The sequence below is a fragment of the Podarcis vaucheri genome, assembly GCF_965113315.1.
Source record: "Podarcis vaucheri genome assembly, chromosome: 16".
Lineage (NCBI taxonomy): Eukaryota > Metazoa > Chordata > Lepidosauria > Squamata > Lacertidae > Podarcis > Podarcis vaucheri.
In genome coordinates, this window is record NC_138754.1 from 18102284 (window position 1) to 18128981 (window position 26698).

Sequence of the window (26698 nt, forward strand, 5' to 3'; positions counted from 1 at the left end):
TAAACTAAATAGTTTTAATTGGATTTTGAATAAATGTGCAATGAATTGTTACTGTTCTGAATTTTATTGCAGTGTTATCTTCCTTAGGGGACCATGCAAGCCATTATACTGGATAATGTTTTTAATAGGGTAAGGTAGGTGGCAGTGGGAATGGGTTTATGGAATCTAGGAGGAGGAGGCTCCAAAAGGTTTGGGAACCACTAACATGGACTATCAAGGAAGAAGGCTCAGATGAACACTTTCCCCATATACGCTAGTTTGCAGCATGCAGAGGTGGTTTTGGATTGAGGGTTTCTTGGGGGCAGGAGAAGAGACATTCTTATGTCTTCCAGGTGAAAGTGGAACAGTCCAGGAACAGCCATATAGCTCAGTTTCAATAACTTTACCCAATACAATGACTGAAAACACTGGGCACCCCTGTCTCCCAAAATCTTTAAATTGTGCGTTCTTGATTATCTGTGCTTGTGGCAGTACTGTGACAGTTATAGACAAACCACCTCTAATGCTCTTTGCACCTGCAGGACCTTTGAGGTGGACACACAGAAGGCTCTTCTTATATTCACAACAACAACAACAACAACAACAACAACAACAACAACAACAACGTGCGGTTGGTTAGACTGAGAGACATTATAACAGTGGGAATTACTTGCATAAAATGTGCATTTTAGGCAAAATTGCATGCCGAAATGTGTATATTAGGTGAAATGCACACAAAAATACTGAAGCCTCGGGGGGTGGGGAAAGGAAGTTGATTTTGGAAATGGAAAAATGAGAGAAACTGAAATTGACATTATTTGTTCATCCAAGCAGCAGAATAAGACTGGTTGTCTTGAGTCACCAGATCCCATGTCCAGGAGCATTCTGGGCTAAACTGGCAAGAAGCCGTCCTGGTGAATCCCCAGAGTGCCTTGCAAGACCCACCCAGAGCCTCCCACTCCCCCTGAAAGTGGTTAAACCATGAGACCTGGGCGCTGGATCCGGCCTAATTGCCTTCTCAATCCGGCCTGTGGACGGTCCAGGAATCAGCATGTTTTTACATGAGTCTCCTTTTATTTAAAATGCATTTCTGGGTTATTTGTGGGGCATAGGAATATGTTCATTCCCCCCCCCAAAATACAGTCCGCCCCCCAACATCTGAGGGACAGTGGACCGGCCCCCTGCCAAAAAGTTTGCTGACCCCTGGGTTAAACAGTCAGATTAAAGCTCCGTCCCAGCCGCTTCTCTAACCCTGCCTGTGAATTTTTCCTTATTGCTCATCACATGCAGAGGGGGCCACCCTTCCCAGCGCTGTCCTTTGGCAATGTCACCTCCCCACCCGTTCTCAGCTGGACGGATCCTGCCTCCCGCTTTGGCTCCTGACAAATGGAGACAGGCTTGGCTGCCCTTCTCTCCTGATGAAGCCACTTGATCCATGACAGGATGCCCTGAACACGCCACTGCAGAGGGCAGGCAAGCTGAAACCTGAGACGCCTCAGAGGATTCACTCCTTACCAGGCTCTCTGCCTGTGTGTCAAGGTGGGGCAAAGGGATGGGAGAAGCAAAGGGAGAACCAGAGGAAAAAACCTAAAGGTCCAAGGAATTAATTCCCTGCTTGTCCAAAGAATTGGTCTTGTATATGACCCTGGCAGCTCAAATAGTAATTGCAACTCAATGGGAAACAGCCAAAAAAATATTACACTGAACTTTTTGGTACCACTCACTCTGGAATACAGCTATAATGGAAAAAATGGCACATAATTTGAGATTTTGACAAGGATGAGAGCCTCCAGAAACTTTTCACATGATTTGGCATTCCTTTACTACGTATAAAGCGGGACAACCCTTGTCACAAGTGTGGCAAATCTGTACTTGATAATCAAATGCTCTTTCTTTTTGTGAAGACATTTATTCTTGCTTCTTGCTTCTATGACTTAGATTTATTTATTTTTTGTTACTTTAAACCATCTGTAACTGTACTTATTTTTAAGTGCCTATTTTAAAGTTTTGCTTTTCGTCTTTTAATTTTCATCTATTGTTGCTACTGTTCTCTCTGTTTTATATACCTTATACAATGGGGGAAAATATTTAAAAAACAAAAACAAAACCCTGCTACAGAAAAAAAAAAGTGGGTTGAAGGGGGGATATAGCAGAGGTGTATAAAATTAGACATGGAATGGAGGAAGAGGTTTCCTCACTCTCACATGGTACTAGAATCCAGTGTAGTGCTCTAAAGCCGCTGTGTATCAAAATATTCTGGACAGACAACAGAAGTCCTTCATGGAGCCTGTAGTTAAACACTGGGATTCACTGCCACAAGAGGCAGCAACGACCACCAACTTGGAGGGCTTTCCAGAGGAAATGAATGGAAGATAAGGCTACCAAAGGCTACTAGTCAGAATGGCTATGTTCTCCCTCCATTATTGCAGGTGGTCTGCGTCTGAATACGAGCTGCTGGGGCCTGCAGCTGAGGACAGCACAGTTGCACTCATGTCCTGCTTACTGGCCTCCTACTAGGACACCTTGGTTGACCTTTGCAAGAACCAGATGCTGGGCTAGATGGGTCTTTTGTCTGGTCCACCAGCCTGGATCCTCTTATTTCATTTATTACAGGTATACCCAGCGTTTGAAATTTGCCAGGCACATTTTGCACCTGGCTATCGGCTGCTTGCGACCTAGTGAAGACACCCGGGCGCCAAGACAGTGCCTGACGTCTCTGCCATCTGGAGGTGCATGTCTGTGGATCCTTGGATCTTGCCTGTTTTCACACACTAGCAACACATCCTATAGAATTCTACCCGTTACGTTTGACCTGCACAATCAGAATGAATTTCAGAAAGTCCAAAGTCGTATTGAAAAATGTGACTTTCAAGCCGCCTGATGCAAAAATGGCATCCCGTTTTGCTGACTGCAACCCTGGTTTAAGCAGCCCTTTGTCGCCTAGCTTAAATATCTGAGTTTCTAACACTGGATACCCCATTTTCTCCAAGGAGCTCAAGGTGGTGTACATTGTTTTTCAGAGATGCTATTAAAGCTGGAGCATGAAGCAGCTTTGCAAAAGAGGCCAAGCCCTTAGGAGGTTCACCACAATCCCACAGGCAAAAATAACAGGCTGGTTTTTGTTTTTGTTTGTTTTTGCAAGGGAGGGGGCAAGCTAGGAAAGCAGGGCCCAGGTCTGCGAATGCCTCTCTTTCTGCATTCTGCCAGAAGCAGCAGCCCAGGCCCCACCTCCCTCCCTCACTCTCTCTCCTAACAAGATTGGGCTCTAATCGCCTCACCCCTTCAGAGCGCAAAGATGGCACACGACACAGCTGTTCCCCGCCACGTGAGGTGGCTAAGCCGCCCCATACTTTGTCTTCTGGGCTCGCTGCCTCAGAGCCAGCAGCAGTCACGTTGCCAGGGTCTCTGGCCTGCTCCGCGTCAAGCGAATCACTTCATTTCAGAATCAAGGCAGGGGTCAGCGGCCGGCTCTGACCTCCTCCTCCTCTTTCGCCAGCCTGTGCCGACAGACAGGCAAGGCTGCTTAGGCAGGCGGCGTTATGAAGGAGGTTTCGGCTGCAGACCGTAGGCTGCCCGTTAAGCCGAGCGGCCTCTTGCTATTTGCCCATCTGGCTCCCTGGCAAGAGAGGGGGATAAAGTGGTTCCACTGTAGTTGCCAAGTGGTTCCACAGAGAACCAGGGGGTGGAGGTGAGGTGCGTCTCAGTCCAAAGGGCACCAGAGTGGCACTCACTACTTCACCAGCCTTGCTTATCTCTCTCTTGCTTATCTCATCCGACAGCAGAAGAGCCTGACTCATGGAGGCTGTCAGTAGCTACCAGCCACAAGGGCTATGCTCTGCCTCCACAGCAGGAGGCAGCAATGCTTTTGAATACCAGTTGCTGGAAAACACATGGGATAGGATCGGGCTGTTGTGCTGGGGTCCTGCTTGGGGTCTCCCATGGGCATCATCTAGGTGGCCACCGTGAGAACAGGGTGCTGGACTAGACAGAACATTGGCCTGACCCAGCTGGCTCTTGTGCTCTTATATAACCTAATGCCCCTCCAGATGTTTTGGACAACAACTCCCTTTAAGCTGTGGGCAATGGGAGTTGTAGCCCAAAACATCTGGAAGGCTTTGCTGCAGACTAGTTAATGTTGCACATCAAATCTCTCTTGCCTGCCTTTTCCTGTCTCTCCTTTCTGGACCTTTCCTGTCCATCTATAAGCTGCCCCCTTCAGAGCCGCCAAACTGCTGGAATGTTACCAGCCCATCTCGCAAAAAAGAATCGAAAATAAAAATTAACTGTTTGAACAATCCTCTCTTTAGGAGTTTGGTTAATGCATTGAACCCTTAATAAGAGCAGCCTCTGGAGAAGAGCTGTAGCTCAGTATTAGAGCATGTGCTTTGCATGCACCAGGTCCCAGGTTCAATCCTTGGCATGTCCAAGTGAGGCTGGGAAAGACTCTCTGTCTGAAACCCTGGAGAGACACTGCCAGTCAGTGTAAACAATACTGAGCTAGATGGACCAATGTCTCTGTACAATGTCTCTGTACAAGGCCTCTGTTATGTTGGGTCAGGTCCATCTTTTCTGGCAACCCACTCCACACAGGTATTTCCAGGAGGACAGGGAAGTGAGAATCCCTTGTGTTTGTCCCTGACATCTTGACATCTTGAGGTACACTGGTCCTAAATCTGGATATTCCATTTAAAGGTAGCAAACTGCCATGGAAAGAGACCTCCCTGGCCTAAAACCTGTTCAGTCCTTCGTGAGGTTGCATCTAGTCCAGGCAGCACCTCTGAAAGCCGTTTCTCTGCTTACCTCCATGCCTGGTATTCCAGATATGCTTCTTCAGCACATGGAAGTACTATTCATTTATCTTGGCTAATAGTTTTTGCTTCTTCAGACAAGGGCAGGACTAGAGCAAGACATTTGGTGCCCCCAACCAAACATCCCCTGTGTACCGTCTCCCTGCCCCTGCCAAGTCAAGGTGCGTAATACTCAAGGCTGGCCAATATATCTTGGCACTCGGGGCAGAAAATCCCACAAGTGCCTCTCCCCAGGAGTAAAAATGCAATAAATTACATAAACAACAATTTGCTGCCCTTTCATGACCTCAGTCATATATACAATGGAGCCATCATTTTCAATGCAACCCTCGTCACAAGCCTGGCAAATCTGGAACTATACTTGATGATCAGATAATGCTGATATTCTTTACTTGGACTTTGTAATTTTTAACCCATGTGCATATTCTATGTGACTATTTTATAGTTTTGTTTTTCGTCTTTTAATTTTCACCTGCTGTTGTAACTGCTCTCTCTTATATACGTTATCAAATGAAATAAAAATTATTCTACCTCATCCTCACAAAAAGAGCACCTCACTGCCTAATGGTAAGGTCAGCCCTGTAGAAGGACACTTTATACATGCTCAGAGGCACTCTCTCCATCAGTCTGTCCCCACCCCTTCCAACAGAGAAGAGCTGGACGTACTCTGCATTGCTCTGAAGACCTTTTGCTAAAGAACGAAAACTCACATCTCCTTTTGGAGAAGTACTTAGACCAGCGTGAGAGAAATATTTTTAAAATGAGATATGGCGATCCTCCATTGCTCATGTCTTATCTGCATGCAAAATCGGCTATCTTCTCCATAGGCTCCAACTGGCCCTGTGTTCTGGTTTCTCTCCATGATCAATCCGAGTTGCTATCTGTAGATCTGCACATGCCTTGGCAGCATTCTCCTTAAGGCAAAATGATAGTTTTCTCATTCACTCATGGGGGCCCAGCCAACCCTTTCATACAAAGCAGCTGCTGAGTTAGGCCCCATCTGCACTACACATTTAAAGCAGTATCAGACCATTTTAAACAGCTGTGACTTCCGCCAAGGAATCCTGAGGGTTGTAGTTTGTCAAAGGAGCTGAGACCCCTTATTCCCTTCTCAGAGCCACAATGCCCAGAGCTCCCTGTGATGAGAGATTGCCTGTTAAACTATTTTGGTGGCTCGGAAGTAGACGGGTCTCTCTCCAGCTCTACTTAAACTGAGAGTAGTTGGCTAAGATGGGGGGAAACAGCATTTATGCAGCTGAGAGACTGAAGACAAAAACAAACAAAAAGGTTAAGAATGACTGACTTCCATTTATTGTTGTTCTGAAGACTAGACCCAGACTTCTATACATTCTAAAGAGGCAGCGTACAGTTTGGTTTGTTGCTGCAAAGGATATTGCGCCATATGTAAGATTTTATTAAGGCACTAGTCCACTCTAATCTACAACATCTTATGCCAGCCTTAGCCAACCTGGTGCCCTCCAGATATTTTGGACTACAAGTCCCTTCCAGCCCCAGATGATGGGAGTTGTAGTCCAAAATATCTGGAGGGTGCCAAGTTGGTGAAGGCTGGCTTTGGCCACAATAAAATTTTCTAGCCTTTTTTTAAAGGTGCCACAAAACCCTTTGATGTTTTAGAAATAATTTAGATACTGCTCAATAGAGAAGTTTATCCTTATTGTAAATAATGGGGAGTGTTCAGATCAGGCCTGTTGACATCAAATGGACTTAAGTCAATCATGAATAACTCAAGTCCATTGATTTCAATAGGTCACCTCTGAGTCTGTCTGAGCTGGATACAACCCAACAGCTTTTCATTTCTATCAATATTTAATGATGGTGTATTTATTCATGCAATTTATACATCTATGTATTTCTATCAATATTTCATACAGTATTTGTATCACTATTTCATACACACGTGGTACTGTGCTGTTTATTTGAATAAATTTAATTTTTTAAAAAATATATCAATTTTGTTCTCCCTTCCTCATATTTGCCCTTAGCACCACTTAGGAGCTTTACAGCACAACCTTCTTTTCTTTCAGTTCATTCCCACCTTCTTCTGCAGGGTTCACGTGCACACATTTGCACAGATAAACCCTGAAAAAACCGTCCCAACCAGGAATATCTCAAAACTCTCCATCACTGCAAGAACAGAAGGGAATGGAAAGAGGACTTCTCTCCTCCCCTCCCTGCAACTCAGGATTCAGGACAGACAAAGGAACGTATTTCTTCATGCAATGCACAGTTAAATTATGGAACTTGCTCCCACAGGAAGCAGTGATAGTCACAGACTTGGATGGCTTTGAGAAAGGATTGGACAAACCTATGGAAGAGAATATCAATGGCTACTAGCCATGGCTGCTATGCTCTGCCTCCTTGGTCAAAGGCAATGATGCTTCCATTCGCTGGAAACCACAGGAGGAGAGATGGCTCTCGTGCTCAGGTCTTGCTTGCGGGTTTCCCACAGGCACCTGGTCAGCCACTGTGAGAACTGGAAGAGACATTGGCCTGGTCCAACAGGCTCTTCCTGTGCTGGTGGGGCTCATTTGACAACAATGAGCCTTTAATGTCACTGGCCCAGTGCCGTGGAACACTCAACCGACAGAGATTCACGGCACCAACTCTTATTTTATTTTTTAAATATTTTATTAATTTTCCAAAAATAACATATTTTTAAATGCCAACTTTTAAACGCCTGCTGAAAGGTTTTCTATTCCTCCGGGCTTATGCAGGTGCTTAAGAGTGCACCCCCCACAATGGCCTTTTAAATTTCTTTTTGCCTTAAACTTGTTTTTTAACTTTTTATGTTGCTGTTTGTTTGGTGTTATATTTTTGTAAACTGCTGTGATATATATTTTTATGATACAGCGGTATATAAATATTTTAATTAAAAAAATAAATGTTATGTTAACTCAGCACAGCAGAGGCACATTGACTCCTCCAAAGGAATGTGAAAACTACTGGCTACTTCCCCCCCCCCACCCCCTTGAAGCAAGATTGCTACAGGCTGGCGACCCAGAAGACTAAAACCTTGTCAGAAGCAATAGTAAATCAATAAAAAATTCCGTGATGAATTTCTGAAATCCTCACAACAACCCCATGAAGTAGGGGAGTGTCAGTCTCCCATATTGTGGGCAGGGGAGCGCTGAGGAAGAACAGCTTAACAAAGCCACCCTCCATGCGAGTTCCTGGCAGAGGCAAGATTTGAAGTAGGGACCTCCTGATTCACAACTCAGCCTCTTCACTGCCAGGATGCTATGGAAACACCGAGCTTGTCAGGCTTCCAAACTCCGTATGCTGCCATTGTTTGCGAGGTTTCTTGGCACAGAGGTAATTATGGTTCTTTTCTATTCTGCAGCCCCCACCGCCCCTCCTAGGGTTCATCTCTCCCTTCCCCCATTAAACCACAGGCTTCCTCCAGTTTCATTTCTTCAGCTGTCAAAAGGCAGATGGCACACAACCCCTTCACCTGTTGAGACCACAAGCAACCACGCACTCCCTCTTGAAGGCATGGAGAAAGAAGAGAGGGTCTCCAGTTGGCAGTGTGGAACTCCTAACCCAGAGAGCCCTTTTTTCCTGTCTTTCATTATGAAATTTATTATAAGAAGTAATTAAGCCCTGGTCACTTCTAGACAACATGTCTATTGAGCATTCTTTCAAACTTGTTCGCTAAGGAGGTTAGGTGGCACCAGCTATTTACTGCACATTCACTAAGAGCATAAGGCCAATGGCCCATCTAGTCCAGCAGGACCTGCCGTTTCCAGCATTCTGGTATTCTAAAGCATTGCTGGCCCCAGAATACTTCTAGCTGTTGCATTCTGGACCAGCCAAAGTTTCCAGACACTTTTCAGGGGCAGCCCTACAGAAAGCAGGTAAAACACGGGTGGTGCTGTGGTCTAAATCACTGAGCCTCTTCGGCTTGCTAACGTTAGGTTGGTGGTTCAAATCCGCATAACGGTGGTGAGCTCCCGTTGCTCTGTCCCAGCTTCTGCCAACCTAGCAGTTTGAAGGCATATCGGTGCAAGTAGAAAAATAGGTACTGCTGCAGTAGGAAGGTAAACAGTGTTTCCGTGCGCTTTGGCACTCGTCACGTTCCTCCGCGAGCCAGTAGCGGTTTAGTCATGCTGGCCACATGATGCAGAAAAGCTGTCTGTGGACAAACGCCAAGATGAGCACCGCACCCCATAGTCACCTTTGACTGGACTTAATGGTCCAGGGGTCCTTTACCTTTTACAGAGAGCACATTGTAGTAATCCAACCTTTCACAACTGGATGTCAAGAAGGGCCAGTGATCAAGAATGGTGGGAGTTGTAGTCCAACAACACCAGAAGGGTACAAGATTGGAAAAGGATGCCTGATCCCATTTGAGACATGACTGTGGCCAGATCGGACCTCTCTAGGGTGTTTCCTAGAACCATCACATCCAAAAACAGACACCTTCCTCACCTACCCCACAAGAGATTAAGAATTTCAGTAAGCCTAAACCTCACCAGGTAGCAAAGTGTCTACCTAGGTCACAATCTTTCCATCCAGAATGAACACACACAGATCCAGCACAAGTCCTGGTACCAGGCAGGGCCTGAAATAGACTCATCATTTGCCACAGATGTCAGGAAATCCTGATCTATTCTTCTGCGAGTGCAGCCTTAGAACACATACTGAACTCCCCCAAAGCCACCAGTTTAGGGGATCTCCCTAAGCAGCACCCCTAAGCAGACCTTCCACTGTTAGAGGCAGCATGTCTCCAGATAACAGCTAGGAACCTAGAATGCTGTCTTAATATAAGTCAGACCATTGGGTCAATCTAACTTAGTATTGTGCACACAGACTGGCAGCATTTCCTAACATTTCAGACAGAGTCTTTCCCCAGCCCTATTTGGAGATCTGCAGGAAACAGGATGCTGAACTCAATGAAGCCACCTTGGTCAGATGGGGCAACCAGGCTCTTGCTAAGCTGCAGAGAACAAGTGGTGGTGTAGTGGTTAGAGTGTCATGCTAGGACCTGGGAGAGACCAGGATTCAATTCCCCACTCAGTCAGGAAGCTCTCTAGGTGTAAATTTAGGTCAGCCACAGTCTAATGTGCCTCACAGGTTTGTTGTGGGGATTAAATGGGGGGGGTACCATGTATACCACATTCAGCTCCTTGTAGAAAAAGGAGAAAGATAAACACCATAAATTAAATAAAAAGTATGTTCTTAACAGCTGGAATAGTGCAATGGAGGTCCATCCTATCTATGCATACGTCACATTCAGATATTATTTTGCTGCTGAACAGACTTCCCCAACCAGCAACTTATTTCTTCACTGTCTTTTCAGTAGTGGTGAAGTTAGGGGCTGACAGATATGCAGAAGAAATGGCTGGAGCTGTCTTGACTAGGGCTGACGGGATCTGTGGTTCAAAAGGGCTGTGCTAGCTGGTGATTGCAGTCCAAAACAGCCTGTCAAAACATCTGGAAGCCACCAGGTTGGCCAAGGCTGCACTAACCTCACATCTGCAGCAACGCAGCCAACTCTTAAGGGTGGGAGGGAAAGGAAGAGGGGAGGGCAAGGCAGAACAATGATAAAAGGCTTTCACTCAGTTTGGGGCTAAGATAGGATTTAGTCAGGCCTCCTCACCCTCATCTGGAGGCATTAACCTTTTAAGACGAAGAGGGTAATCAAATCTCCTTCTCCAGGGTGTAAGCCGTGTGCACCAAGGACTGTGGAAGGAATTACTGGACCGTCCAGGCTGGCATAACTGAAGGAGGATTTCTGTCTCCCTCCCAACACATCAAGGTACCAGCCGCTTCTCCAGCCGGTCGGCCAGGCCCTGAGGACCAGTGGACTGATCTGCAATGGCAAATCCCCTCTGCAAATCCCTGTAATGTCATTAGGGACTATTACAGGCTCGGCATCCTTGCCTTTGGCTTCTGCCAACTCTCCCAGCCCAGTGAAAAACCACCCGCTCATGTCCCCTGCAGGAGGGGCAAATCCAGCACTGGAATAGGACATCATCTTCAATGACCCCTCTTGACCAGGGATAGCCCTGAGTTTCTGGGATCTCTTGCTGATAAGCACCACTGTCTTATATCTTGATTTGTGGAGATGATGTGGATGCTTTTAGAAAACACAGACTCTAGGAGCCTCTGTCCTTCTGCCTTAACTTGTCCCCCTGCCATCCCCAAGTCTCTAGAAGTTAAATCTCTTGACAGATGTGGCAGATGCATCATGACCCCAGGCCCAGGGTAACACATGTATATGAGATCTAAGGCACAGGGTTGGATCCAATAAAGTTAAACTCAGAGTAGACCTAAGTTAGCCCTGTCCATTATTTTCCATGGGCCTGTTCTGAGTAGGACTAGCACATGATACAACACACAGCCTTCCCACTGCATGGTTCATTTTGTGCCACTGGTAAAGTACACTAGGAAAAAAATCTGCATGTTTTCAGGGCGCTTTGTGGAGTTTGTGCTGGTTTTGCACCACTGTCCTACATCTGTGCAAAATGGGCTACGGTGGAATAAATGAGTACAGTGAAGGCACATACATTGAAGGCACATAAATACACCTGCCCAACCTCAGATTCTGATGGTTTGTGTGCGTGTAAACACACTGCAAGGTAGCAATAGCTAGCTGTTATGAGGTTTTCCAGGGATGCGGGTGGCGCTGTGGGTTAAACCACAGAGCCTAGGGCTTGCCGATCAGAAGGTCGGCGGTTCGAATTCCCGCAACAGGGTGAGCTCCCGTTGCTCGGATCCCTGCTCCTGCCAAACTAGCAGTTCAAAAGCACATCAAAATGCAAGTAGATAAATAGGTACCATTCTGGTGGGAAGGTAAATGGCATTTCTGTGCACTGCTCTGGTTCGCCAGAAGCGGCTTAATCATGCTGGCCACTTGACCCGGAAGCTGTACACTGGCTCCCTTGGCTAATAAAGCGAGATGACCACCGCAAACCCAGAGTTGGCCACGACTGGACCTAATGGTCAGGGGTCCCTTTACCCTTATGAGGTTTTCCAGAAACCTTTAGAATGCTTTCAGTACTCACTGAGAACCAGCCACATGCAATGTCTCCCATGGGAACATTTCTGGCTCTAAAGACACTGCAGTAAAAGCAGGCCAGCAGGTATGCGAGTCCAGCACCTTGCTGAAATTAAGAAGGTCTGTATCTGGCCAGTGCCTGAATGGGTGACTGCTTGGGGACCACATGCACACCACTTTGGGTTCTGTGACTGAAGAAGAGCTGCAGACAAATGTAACAAAATAAATAATAAGCCAGGTACTTTAACCTGCTAACCTGAAGAAGCCTCTTCAACAGCTCTCTCCTGCAAAGCTTAGCTGCACAAACAGCAGCTCAATGGAAAGAGATGAGAAACAGGCAATCGATTTGGCCCTGCACTCTGACACAGGATGCCTCCCCTCCTTCCTGACGGGATTGTGGAACCTGGACTCAATCAAAGCCCCCAAAGAACTGGAAAGTATTTTCCATTCACTTTTACTGCTTCAAATAACCATGGAAAGACATACATCCAGCTTGTCCTTGGCACCTAGAGCTGGCCTTCCCTCTGTTGCAAAGCATGACCACTCCAATAAAAAGTTCCAGCAGCTTTCTTAATAATAATTGCTAATAGGAAGTTTCCTGCTAGCCTTACAAAAACCAAACCAAACAAAATGCTTTGAACAACTGGGATGCTTTCACAATTTCCTCTTCTCCTCAATCACCCCTTCCCCCACCATTTTTTGTTTTGTTTTTAAATATGCTTTTATTAAAATATTTTCTTGGGTAATAACAGTACATACAGAGTCTCTGTTTTCAAGTCATAGTATCCTTCAAACAAGTCAGTCATATTCAGAGTGAGACGTTACTCTTACAGGCAAAATGGCTCCCCCAAACTTTTAAGAAGTAAAACTCAAAAGACCCGTTGTTCCAAAGGGAACAGGAAAACCACTCCAACCAAATTTGCCTGCCATTGCTTGTTATGGGCAGCATAATGTCCTGTTTGGAATTAAGTGCACTGAAAGGGGTGTGTATAAAAACCAAACCTCCGCACCAAGAAGACAGCTATAATAGGATGAAGGACTAAGGCAGGGAATCTGGAAGCCTGCAGTTCCATTCTTGCCCCTGCCAGGAACTAACTAGGGAAGCCCCCTCTTCCCCTTAGCCTCATACTCATATTGCAGACAGGAATAATAGAATCATAGAATCTTAGAGTTGGAAGGGACTCCAAAGGTCATCTAGCAATGCAGGGATATCTGCTAAAGCATCCATGGCAGATGGCCATCCAACCTCTTGTTTAAAAACCTCCAAGGAAGGAGAGTCCACCACCTCTCAGGGGAATCTGTTCCACTGCTGAACAGCTCTTACTGTCAGAAAGTTTTCCAAAATGTTTAATCGGAATCTCCTGTCTTGCAACTTGAAGCCATTGGTTCGAGTTCTACCCTCCAGAGCAGGAGAAAACAAGCATGCTTCCTTTTCCATGTGATGACAGTCCTTTAGATATTTAAAGATGGCTATCATATCTCCTCATTTCCAAGCTAAACATATCCGGCTCCTTCAAGCGCTCCTCATAAGGCTTAGTTTCCAGACCCCTGATCATCTTGGTTGCCCTCCTCTGCACACGTTCCAGTTTGTCGGCATCCTTCTTAAATTGTGGTGCCCAGAATTGGACACAGTATTCAAAGTGTGGTCTGACTAAGGCAGAATAGAGTGGTACTATTAGTTCCTTGATCTGGACACTATACTTCTGTTGATGCAGCGTAGAATAGCATTAGCTGCTTTGCTGTTGCATCACACGTTTACTCATGTTAAGCTTGTGGTCCACCAAGACCCCTAGATCCTTTTCACATATACTGCTAGTAAGCCCGGTGTCCCCCATCCTGTAGTTGTGTATTTGTTTCTTCCTAAGTGCAGAACCTTACATTTGTCCCTAATACTATTGCCCTACTGCATGGGATAGTTGTACTGAGAACTAGATCATGCAAAATGCCTTGAACTCTCTCAAGTGTTGCATGAATGCCACATGGGATCATTATTAGGGCTGCCACTCAACTGAAAGAAATCTTAATGGAAGAATCATGTGTGTTTTAATTAATTTATTCAATAATTTGCAAATGACGAAATGCTTCCATGATGCAAATGAAGAAAGCTCCATTTTTTATTTTAAAAAGGCTTTACTTTGATGGTACATGCACTTGCTGCAGCAGGCAAGACAGTTCCCCTCCTGTATGTGAGAGAAGGGGGCAACCGAGGGCAGGAAGACAATGCCTCATTCAAGATGGGCATCCTTCATGGATTTGTCCATGTAAAAGTAATAAACAATTTAATTTGGAAAATGTCTATCTGATTAGTTTGGGAGCACCTTTTTTAAGATTTTAAAAATCACGCTACGTTGATTTATCAAGTAACACCCCTAATTATTATTACGAGGGATGAACACAATCAGCAAAAAGACAGACACGAGCACAGGAGGCAAGTTTTCCACCCAGGAGATTTATTAGGCTCCTTCCCTTGATTCTTCAGTAGGCTTGCTCAGCTCTGAGTTTTGGTGAAACTAGGAGAATTTCTGAAATGAAAATCTGGAATTGAAAGAGTGCAAAGTTTGCTGCAGTTTCCAGTTCCTTCAGCTCAGTTCCTTCTTCCATTCTGCAGTTAGTGCAGAATGCAGTCACAAGAATTTATTTTATTATGTGACACATATTCTATGGAATCTATTATTGCTGCCTATATGTTACCAGGCCCACATCAAAGTGCTAACATTAACTTATAAAGTCCTCAATAACTTGTGACCTTGATATTTGTCAGAGCACCTCTTTCCACATCAGCCAGGTTGGGCCTAAAAATCAAGAGGTGGGGGCTGCTTCCAGCCCAAGTAACTGATGCTGCCCATTATGGGGAACCTGGAGCAGGGCCTTCTTTGTGGTAGTGCCCCATGAGTGGAATTTTCTCCCCTTACAGGCGTGAATGTCTACAACACTAAAAGCTTCTGATACATGGTGAAGAACCCTTGGAAACTGTGTTCCAAAGCTGTTAGATTCACGTGTTAGATTAGCCACATGTAATGTCAGCCTTTAATTGACTTTGCATTTTCATATAGAAAGTTGCTGTCATAGCGGTGTTTTAATTGTATTTCATCTCTGTCACACAAAGCTACAATTCCCAGAGAACTGAGAAGAGGGATCGATTGCTAAAACACTCTGGAAATTGTAGCTCTGTGAGGGGAACAGGGGCCTTCTAACAGCTCTCAGCACCGCTAAAAAACTACAGCTCCCAGAATAGTTTGAGGGAACCCATGAGGGTTTGAAATGAAATCATAGAGCTTTAAATGTTTGATATGAATGAGGCCTAAGTGGTTCCTAACCTTGCACAAGTGCCTTGTGGGGTGGGGGTTGAAACTGTGAGGAAGAGGCCTCTCTAGATAAAGAACAACAACAAACAATTCATTAACACCCTCCCAAAGCAGCTTGACAGAAGTCCTTAACACTAGAGCTTGCCTTTGTACATGTGAATGTGGCCTTCTCTCTAACCACTCTCTCCTGCCCTTGGGCTTTGTCAACAGTGGAGTCCAGGGGAAGGAGGGCTGGTGTTTTAATTTCTTGAAATGGGATTCACAGCTCGCTCTCAGGTGTTTATTGAAACAACCTCAGTCTGCATCAAGGGGCCGTTGCCAAGAGAACAGACCTGCTGGGGAGCTGGAAATCGAACTAGGCCATCTGTCACGATGGGTTAATTTTAAGACCTCACAACCTTGAGGGTGGTTCCCTGAAGGGTAGGAAAGTATTTGCCGCAGCAAATTTGCTGCCTGGCAGAACAATCCCTCTGCTAGCAATGGAACAGCAGGTACCTTGTTCCATGTTGTTGTTATTGTTGTTGTTGTTGTTGTTGTTGTTGTTAACAGTCCTCTACCCCACTTCAACAAGCATGGTGCAGGACACTGTCAAGGCAGGGTGCGTAGTTTTGGTGCTAAGAAGAAATTGGGTTTTTAAAAAAGCCTTCTGGATTTCCAGGTCACCCCTGAAAACCCCAAATCTGCTTGTTTTGGGGTAGTCGCTTTTATCCTTGCTTTAAGTATGCAAGTTACAAGTCCTCATGGTGCAGTTAACAAACATGGGAGTTGAAGGAGGCCAAGTCACCCTGGCCAGTGGGAAGCAGATTAGAAATTGCCTAAATGTCATGTTCATAAAGACACAGCGTTTATGTTATTGTACCTCCTGGTTTATAGCCTGTTGCACCCCAAAGACCAAGGGTGAGCTAAGAAGCACAAAAACCCAATTAGGGCAATTGTATTGCCGCTCAAAAGCCACCTGAAATAAATATATATTCAACTGAGCTCTGATTCTGGAAGGTGGGGCTTAGGAGGACCTCCAAGGTAAGGAAATTGTAGGGTTTAAGTAGGCAAGGATTCCATCCTAGGCGGGGGGGGGGGCACATTCACAACCATATATTTAAAACGCTATGGTGCCAGTTTAAATAGTCATGGCTTCCCCCAAAGAATCCTGGGAAGTGCAATTAGTTAAGGGCTACAATTCCTAGAGTCTTTTAACAACCAATCCCTCTTCCTAAAGAACTTTGGGGGTTTTAGCTCTGTGAGGAGATGGGGCCCCATCTAGTCCAGCATCTTGTTCTCACTGGGGCCAACCAGATGCTCCACTGGGAAGCCAGCAAGCAGGACACGAACAGCTACTCTCCCCACTCACGTATCCTAGCAACGGGGGTTGAGAGGCACACCATGTCATTACAGGAGCAGCCTGCATTGTCTTTCCAGTGCCTGCTGTAGACCTTTCTTTCCCCACCTTTTTTCAACAAGCCTTTTAAATGAAGGTTGTTTTTATCCCAGTCTGTATCTGCTTTGGACTCGAAATGGTTTCTGTTACCAATGTTTTTATGCATTAGATATTTTACCGAGTCTTCAGCAGAAGGCCCCAAGGCAGGTTACTACTACTACAACCACCACCACAAATACTTTTCTTATTATTATTAACTGCATTTTGGTCCTACCCTTTTCTCTAAAGAGCACAAAGTAGCTCTCGCTTATTTAATCCCACAACAAGCCTGGGAGGAAGGTTAGGCTGAGAGGCATTGACTGGCCCAAGGTCACCCCCAGTGCATGTCATGGCCAACAAGTGGGGATTCGAACCCTGGTCCCTGCCAGGTCTTAGTCCGACACTCTTACCACTTTACCACACTACACAAGCAGGATATTAAAATCAGTTAAAACAATTTACCATCAGAAGAATGGGGGAGGGGGTCTAAAACACTATGACATGTTTTAAGGGAAGTAATTTCTAAATGAAACAAATAGATAACAACACTAGCCACCAAGGCTAGTGGTCACTGATGGCCTTATCCTCCATGAATCTGTCCAACCGCCTTAGTTGCTGGCCACTGCATCTTGTGGTAGCCATATTCCTGGCCACTGGATTCATTCCTGATATTTTAGAAGTGCAGGTTATGAAGAAGCGGCTGAAAGAGCCTGGATGGTTTATTTCAGAGCTTGACAGAGATGGCGTAGATAGCAAAAACCCTCAAGCCAAGCATGCCTACCACCACAAACCTTTGATTCTGGGCCATGACTCTGAGATGTCTGTCCTTCCCCAGTGACCTTGACAAGGAAAAATAAAGCTTTGAGGCTTCAAGCTAGACCTGGCAACGTACTGATGAGTGGTTTTTTTTTTGGGGGGGGGGATAGTGGCCACATTGGAAATACACACATAAAGCACTATGATACCACTTTAAAACGTCATGTCTTCCCCCCAAGAAACCTGGGAGCTGTAGTTTGTTAAGGGTGCTGAGAGTTGTTAGGAGACACCTTTCCCCCTCACGGAGCCACAATTCCCAGAATTACCTGTGAAGAGGGATTGATTGTTAAACCGCTCTGGGACTTGAAGCTCTGGGAGGGGAACAGGGGGGTCTTCTAACAACTCCCAGTGCCCTTAGCAAACTACAGCTCCCAGTATTCTTTGGGGGAAGCCATGATGGTTTAAAGTGGAATCAGGGTGCTGAAAATGTGTAGCGTGAATGCGACCTCAGTGGTTTCTGGCAGGAAGTTCCATCCCAGAACGCACAAGACCCCTGATCTGAGGCCACCCCACATCTTTCCAATGACAATTTTGGATATTGAAATCTATGGAAAGCATCAACTTGCTTTGCTGTGCGGGAGTGACAACAAACTATGGTGTGAACTGCTCCCCAGATGGGCACATAACTTCCAGCCTTTGCTCCCTGGCCTATAAGACCACACTCTGTAGTTCCTATACTTCATCCACCATCACAGCTGCTCAGATCCAGAGCATTTGCTTGGCATGAGGCCCCAGCTTCAATCCCAATGGCACCTTCAAGGAGGCTTGAGAAAGACCCTGCCCCCAGCCTGGGAGACCCTGAAGAGCTGCTCCCAATCAGTGTAGACAATACTGAGCTAGATGGGCCAACAGTCCAACTCAACATAAGGCAGCTTCCTCTGTTCCATCCCAGTCTCAGGAAAGAGACCTGGAAACCCAGCTAGGCTCCCAAGCAGCTCCAAACCACTTAATTGATGCACCACTCACAAGAGACTGTGCTACTGAAAAGCACAGGTTCAATTTCAGAGTTAGCAAAGTCGAAGCACAAAGCAAGGGGAAAGTGACGTTCCCTTTGGGACTCTGCAGAAATGGCAAATTCTCCCCACCACCCATACCACCATAAAGAGAGAAAATTTAATGCAAACTGACCTGCCGGTTCCTCTCGTCCGTAATCCTCTGGATCTGGATCTTTTTTCTCCCCATCTTCTCCGGAGATCCTCACGGTATGGGGCGGCTTAATTTTTTAATTTCCAAAAATTAAAAAAAGGAAAACACCTTGTTTTTCAAAGTGCTGTCATCCAAAAAATCGTTTTGAAAAAACAAAAAAGTAGAAAATCACAAAATAAAAAACTAAGCACAAAAAAAGGTTTGTTGCCGCTTTTTCAGTTCATGGTATTCCACTTGTCTGTGCAAATCCAGATGCGTTGGGAATTTGTGATGAGGTTTAATAAAAGAAGCCTACAAAAGAAAGAGGGGGAGAAAAAGAATTAACACTATTGCTTTTTTCTCTTGTTATATGGTACATTCAGAAGTAGCTTGCAGGACAGATTTACATTGAGAAAATGGGGTGGGGTGATTAATCTGCATACATCATAGACACACTTCAGGGTTCAGTGGAGCCTGATTTTAAATGAAAAGTGGGGGTTCAAAGGTCTGCATGTGCCAGACAGAAGAGTGTATCAGAACCCTGCAACCTGAGATGCTGCCTTTCTACCTACAGGGATAAGTGTTAAACATCTGGATAAGCTTTATGAGGAATGTAATGTTGGAACAGCTGCTTGGAAGTCAGGTCTTCCCTAGAAATGATATTATTCCCTCCATAAAGCCCCATATACCTTGTGTTCCCATGACATTACAAGCAGTATTTTAAAGAATAACAAATATATTACAGCATAATTTAGCTGCAACAGACAAGGTCAGCAACACTTCAGGAACCTGTAGAATTTGAAAGCCACTTCAATCCCCATTTGACCATGATAGTAGTAGTTCAAAAAATTATATTTCACATTCATAAAAATGTACAATAATGGGTGAAAATGGACAACATGTGAAACTATTGAAATGTATATTAAAATGGCAAAACAGCACCATTTAAGGCAGCAAAATGGCACCAATCTGTTCTGCCCTAAAAGCAACTGAACTCAGAAGAATCCAACAGCTCAGTTCTGGAACACATTTTTCTGGAGCCCTCCCCCTTCCCCACCCCCAGGGAACACCTTACGGAAAAGTTTCCACACAACACTTTGTCTTAGAACAAGTCCTGAAAGTGTCAAGGCCATAAACAGGAAGCACTCATTGTACACCTGGAAGACCCAGGGACAAAAGAGACATAACAAACAACTGAATCATTTTCCCCTTTTGCAACTTCGAGAAAAGCAGCTCTTTTAAAGAAAAATAAAGAAGGGGGAAAGCATCAGTTGCTTGACTCCACATTCACAGCATACATTTAAAGCATTATGGTACTACTTTAAACAGCCATGGCTTCCCCCAAAGAATTCTGGGAGCTGTAGTTTGCTAAAGGCGCTGAGAGTTGTTAGGAGGCTCCTCCCAGAGCTTCAAGTCACAGAGTGGTTAACAATCCATCCCTCTTCCCAAGGAAATCTGGGAATTGTAGTTCTGAGAGAGAGGAGAGTGTCTCCTGACTCAGGCCCCTAAATTATGGCTCCCATAATTCATTGGGGGGGGGGAGCCATGACTGTTTAAAGTGATAGGATCCTGCTTTAAATGTATGCTGTGAATGTGGGCTCAATGTGGTATGGTGGTTATTGCAATGGAGATCAGAGTTCAAATCCTACATGGCCCTAAAACCCACTGGTTAAGTATGGACCCCCTAAGCCTAAACTACTTCAAAGGATTTCCAGAGGGGCATCTAGTGTTTACATGTCACTTTGCAGGAAAACTAGCAAAGACTCTTGTGACACCTTAAAGACTACAGTTCACTTCATCAGGTGTAGGAAGTATTATCCTGGATTCAGGCACATGTCTATATGGTTGGGGGACAGGGTTGTAAACCAGAGGGAAACAAGTTTTTAAAATGTAAGAACTTAAGAATGTGTTGGATCAGCCAAGGGCCCATCTAGTCCAGCTTCCTGTTCTCACAGTGGCCACTCAGATGCATGCGGAGAACTCGCACGCAGGACCCAAGTCAAGAGTGCTTTCCTCTCCTGTGGATTCCAGCAACTGATATGCAGAAGCATTGCTGCCTCTGACCATGGAGGCAGAGCAGACCCATCATGGTTAGTAGCCCCCCATGAATTTGTCCAATCCTCTTTTAAAGCCATACAAGTTGGTGGCCATCACTGCCTCTTGTGGGAGTGAGTACAGTGGTGCCTCGCAAGACGAAAAGAATCCGTTCTGTGATTCTCTTCGTCTAGCGGTTTTTTCGTCTTGCGAAGCAAGCCCATTGACGGATTAGCGGATTAGCGCTATTAGCACTATTAGTGGCTTTTAGCTGTTTATATGCTGATCGGATCAGCTGATAAGCGGCTTAGCGGCTTAGAAAAAGGGGGGGAACCAGCAGGAACTCGCAAGACATTGTCATCTTGTAAAGCAAGCCCATAGGAGATTCGTTTTGCGAAGCACCTCCAAAACGGAAAACTCTTTCGTCTAGCGAGTTTTCCGTCTTGCGAGGCATTCGTCTTGCAGGGCACCACTGTACTATAGTTTAACTCTGTGCTTTGTGAAGAAGTGCTTTCTTTTATGAAAAGCATGCCAAAGAGTTCCAATGCTATCACTTGTGGATCAAACTGGGACAAAGGATTTCTAGCATGCTGTATGTGTTAACTGGCTTACTGATGCCAGGACAGTGTGTGTCATCAAAAACTACTGGGTGATTTACCATTGCGAAGAAGCACGTAATTATCTCTGCAAACTTCTCTGCCTTTCATTTCTCTCTGATCACACCCCGTAACAACTCAATCAATGTGTTGGGGGTGGGGTAGGGAAGAGAAGTTGACCAGGGAGTTCAAAGCCTATAATTTCTACACTGCAGCTGTGAGCCTTCCTTATATTTGCTGGGGAGAAAGCACTGGCTCACTGGGACCTTTGCACTGCGATGAAACAATTCTGCAACTTCCCAGGATTGATGGCTCAACACAACACAAACTGGCAGCTTTTTGGAAGGTGGGAAGGAACATGTGCAAGTGTGGAAGCTGGAACAGGAAAATGGTACCCTCTAAAAGGGTCCAACACACCCCTACTAGCAAGAATGAATTTTTGATGGGAAGAAATCACTTACTGTTATTAATAACAACAACAACCAGACTATTGCAAGTCTACATACATTTTTAAGCAAAGTCAGAAAACAGAAAACATGGTTTTTTGCTTCTCCCCCCACAATCCTATGCTGATTTCCCACTTCCTGACCCCGCTTCCTTCCCTGGCCCAGCTGTCTTCTGAAATTTCACCAGCACGGTGTTGCTGCCCACACCTTGGCGCCTGCCTTTGCTATCTTGAGGACTAGAAGCTTTTAATTGTTTGTTTGCTTTTTTAACCACATGAACACCTCTGTGGCATTGATGATGCCAAGCACAGCAATTCGAAGGAGACAGGCCGGACAAAGATGTCCTCAGAAACACTGCGGCCTTTGGAAGCCCAAACAGCTCAGGAGCATCATTAATCCATGCCCTCCTAGTTGCTGGACACTAGATCCTGGGCCACCCAGTGAAATATGGACAATTCTCACACTGTGGGTATATAAACAGTAGAGTCCCCCAAAGATCAGTATTGGGACTGGTGCCTTTCAGTCGCCCTAAAACAACCTGGAAAGAAGGATGAACAATGAGACAGCCAAATTTACAAACGACTGGGGAGCCGGAGGATTGGACTCTGAGATCTGGATTTCCTATCTGTGGTTTCAAGTTGCTTTAAACTGTTTTTAACATTGTGTTTCAATTGTTGCAACCTAACCTAAGGGTGAAGGGCAGGTAAATAACAACATCATCGACAACAAATTGTTTAATGCTATCTGGAGCTGCAAATGGCTTTATGTGAGGGGAGGCAGGCCTCTCTCCAGCAATTAGTCTCTGGTACCCCTGCCAGGGGAGAATGCCTCTCCTCACCTCAGCTAGCAAACTCTTTCTTTCTTTTTTTCTCTCTCACCCTAAATTGCTGAAAGACGTAAGGGGCAAAACAGAGAAATAAAGATGTAGGCAGCTGGGATGCATGGATATAGATAGAGAGGTCACCATGGTAACCATTACCATGGAGCAATTCTTCTCTCTCATATGTACAGTGGTACCTCAAATTACAAATGCCTCAGGTTACAAACGCTTCAGGTTACAAACTCTGCTAACCTGGAAGAGTTACCTCATGTTGAGAACTTTGCCCCAGGATGAGAACAGAAATCGTGTGCCAGCAGCAAGAAGCCCCATTAGCGAAAGCACGCCTCTAGTTAAGAACCATTTCAGGTTAAGAACGGACCTCTGGAACGAATTAAGTTCATAACTAGAGGTACCACTGTGTGTGTGTGTGTGTGTGTGTGTGTGTGCGCGCGCGCATTCTCTTTCTCAGCCTCCTTCATTCCCTTTCCTCTCTGCACACTACATAGAACTAGCAATGGTGTAGTGGTTAGAGCATCAGATTAGGACCTGGGAGAGACCAAGGTTCAAATCCCCACTCGGCCATGACACTCACCATGTTCCAGTCATTGCCTTTCAGCCTAGCCTCCCTCAAGGGGTTGTTGTGGGGATTAAATGAGGAAGGGGACAACCACACACGCCATCTTTGTAGAACAGGTAGGTTATAAATGCAATAAATAATAGTAATAACACAGAGATTTGGCAGCGCCACGTTTTTGAAGGGGTGGGGACTCCTTCAAATCACAAGCTAAGAGCCACTTCATTACACTCTAAGACTTTCAATGAGCCAGAAGATATGACCACCAAGTAACTGAGCAATGCAAGCAGAAAACTATGTAAGGTGCACAAATCTTTCTCATTGCCCTTCATAAACTATTTTGCCTGTTAGACCCAACAAGACCACCAAATTAATGCAAGAATCGGGGAATCAGCAGAATACAGGAACCTCAAAATTGACTGCAGTGTAGATGTGGCATAGTGGACAGAATGATGTTGACTAGGACTGTGGAGACCCATGTTCAGCCATGACCTTAGGGTGAAGGGCGGGCAATAAGTAAATAAGTAAATAATGAAGATCACTCGGTGTCTTTATGCCAGTCACTGCCTAACCTACCTCACAGCGTTGTCGTGAGGATTAAGGGGGTGGAGGGTAGACCCTGGTATGCCACCTTGAGATCACTGGAGGGAAAAGCTTACGAAGCATGTCATTAATAAATACATCACACAGAATGTAGCACCCCTCTGCAAAATTTAAAAGCACACAGCAATGTGTGTTAGCAACGAATGTTAGCAATGACCATATTCTCTGAAATGAACAGATCAGTGAGTCTTCGCCACCTCAACTCATTCTCTGAAGGAACAGGAGCAAGCAGTCAAGCACAAAACTGCAACCCTGACTCTCAGGCTCAGATTCTTGCTACTTTGATTTTGGGTTGGGAAGGAGGCCAATAAGAGGCCACTGGGGCAGCGAGTGTGGTGCAGAGGTTAAGGGTGTTAGACTAGGACCTGAAAGACAAGGGCTTAAATCCCCACTCAGCTGTAAAGCTCACTGAATGACTCACTCGCTTTTTCTTTTCTTTTTTAAAGATATTTATTAAAGTTTCAAAAAAGGTTACAAAAATAAGAAAAAGGAAAAAAATAAAAGAAAAAATACAAAATACAGAAAAATAAAAACATTTAAAAACAAATCAATCTTTCCATGTCTTGTCTTTCATCTACTTGTTTCCCTGACCTCCTCACACCTCCCTTTTTTGTATTCCAGTTCAGTTAGTTAATTCAGCAAATCCTTTCCCTCTTTGTTTTTATCCTAATCCTTTAACTTAATATATTGTAACTTTGGATTCTCACCTGTTAACAAACCATTTTTACATACTCCTTTGTAACAGTGCTGCTAAAACCACTTAACTTCATTCTGACATCATTCTAACATTCATTAATTTTGCAGTATTTCTGTAAATAGTCATTAAATTTCTTCCAATCTTCTTCCACCGACTCTTCTCCCTGGTCTCGGATTCTGCCAGTCATTTCCGCCAGTTCCATGTAGTCCATCACCTTCATCTGCCATTCTTCCCGGGTGGGTAGATCTTGTGTCTTCCAATACTTCGCGATGAGTATTCTTGCTGCTGTTGTGGCATACATAAAGAAAGTTCTATCCTTCTTTGGCAGCAATTGGCCGACCATGCCCAGGAGAAAGGCCTCTGGTTTCTTCAGAAAGGTATATTTAAATATCTTTTTCATTTCATTATAGATCATCTCCCAGAAAGCCTTAATCCTTGGGCACGTCCACCAAAGGTGAAGGAATGTGCCTTCAGTTTCTTTACATTTCCAACATTTATTATCGGGCAAATGATAGATTTTTGCAAGCTTGACTGGTGTCATGTACTGAATGACTCACTCTCAGCCTAACCTACCTCCCAGGGTTGTTGTGGGGATTAAATGGGGAGGGGAGAACCATGTATACCACCCTGGAACTCCTTGGATGAAAGGGCCTTCTTGGTAGTGGCACCCACCTTGTGGTACGCCCTCCCTCAGATGTCAAGGAGGTGTTTATACGACTTTTAGAAGACATCTGAAGAGGAGCCCTGTAGAGGGAAGCTTTTAATGGTTGGTTGTGTTTTTATAGTTTGTTGAAAGCCACTCAGAGTGGCTGGGGCAACCCAGTCAGCTGGGCGGGGTACAAATGTTGCTGTTGTTGGATATGAATTCAACCAAGAAAGCAGGCAGGAACTTCGGACTGTAAGTTTATACATTTAGTGGAGAAAGTGGATAGAGAAAAGTTTTTCTCCCTCTCTTATAACATTAGAATTCACAGATGTCCAATGAAGTTGAATGTTGGAAAATTAAAGACAAAAGCAGTCTTTCATACAGCGTGTAAGTTAAACTATGGAACTCACTTTCACAGGAGGTAGCGATGGCCGCCAGCATGGATGGCTTTGAAAGGAGATTAGACAAATTCACGGAGGAGGAGGCTATCAAAGCTTATTACTCATCATGGCTGTGTACTTCCTCCAGTCTCAGCCTCTGAATACCCAGTTGTTGAGAAGTACAAGTGGGGAGAGTGGCTGTTGCATTTGAATCCTACTTGTGAGCTTCCCGGAAGAGACACCTGGTTTGCCACTGTGAGAACAGTTAGCTGAATTAGATGGGGCTCCCATTGGCCTGATCCACCTCTAAAGCTCCTCCTCGATTCTTGTGCTAATCTGATGAACCAGAGGGCAGAACCTCTCATGGATCAAGAGCTGAACCCAAAATGGTGCTACCTGGTATGTTATGGGTCGAACCCGAAAGAATCTGGAGTTTGCCGAATCACTCAGTTTTGGGGTAGGGAGGGAGAGGAGTTGCAGTGCAAAACATCTGGCAGGCAACATATTTGCCAAGACTGGTGAAATGGTTGAGATGGGTGTGTGGGTGTTTTTGGAGGCTTCGAAAATGGAAGAACTAGCCAGGTCTGTGCCGCCCCTCCCCCCGCTGCAACCCGCGCCTGAGCCAAGCAAGCTACCGCCTGGTGCACGGCACCACAAACCTTCTCTGTGAAAACCATTATGCACAAAGTATGATTATCCCAGCAATTAGCAGTCAAGTCAATTACATACAAGCAGGTGCTCGTTAGCACTGTGCCTTGTAATTCATACCCGACTCCCAATAAATTGCCTCAAATTGAAGAGGGGGAGAAGAGTTTGCTTTCTGCAGTGATGGGGGGGTGGCAGGGGGGAAGCGAGTGAGAATTAAATGAAGCCTGTGTGTGTGTGTGTGTAAAAATCCAACCCACCCTCTTTTGGAATACACTTTTGCAAAAGCAAAAAGGGTGGGAGCAGCAGAAGTGCTTGGGGGGGGGGTGATTATTATTTTTTAATTGCAGCATTAACCATGAGGAACCATGTGAATCCAACCCGGGAAATCTGAACTGGGAGTGGGGAGGAGGGAGGGAGGAGAGAAAATTCCTTCACCAGCTCCATTCCTGTCATCATCCAGACCTTGAGCCAGGAGCACAATCCAGACATGTCCCAAGGGGAACATCGACATGTTTCCACTGCCCTGTCCAGATCCTTTGTGACCAGCCCTTGCCCAGCTGATCCTGTTTCCCTTTCTGCTTAAGAAACAGGAACGCTCAAAAGAAACAAGGGGCAAGCTTTTGCCAGTTCCAAAGGACTGCTGGCCAGGCCCTTCCACCTGGGAAAAACAGCCAGAGTCCCCTCACTCAACACCAGCAGGTGAGTTCTACCTGCAGGAAGCTCAAATGACAGGACAAATTCTATCAGGTCCCCCGAGGAATTTAAGTAAGGGAGGGGAAAGAGAGA

General features: G+C 45.3%; 1 protein-coding gene across 5 annotated transcripts in view; it reads right to left on the minus strand.

Moving 5' to 3' along the window:
• MEF2D (myocyte enhancer factor 2D) overlaps positions 1-26698 on the minus strand; it is a 137042-nt gene that overhangs the window by 42650 nt on the left and 67694 nt on the right. For all 5 annotated transcript variants that reach the window (XM_082203929.1, XM_082203931.1, XM_082203932.1 and 2 more), the window contains one exon: positions 18472-18780. In XM_082203929.1, coding sequence (XP_082060055.1) covers positions 18472-18525 — 54 coding nt within the window. In that variant the 5' untranslated portion in view covers positions 18526-18780. The remainder of the gene's footprint in view (positions 1-18471; positions 18781-26698) is intronic.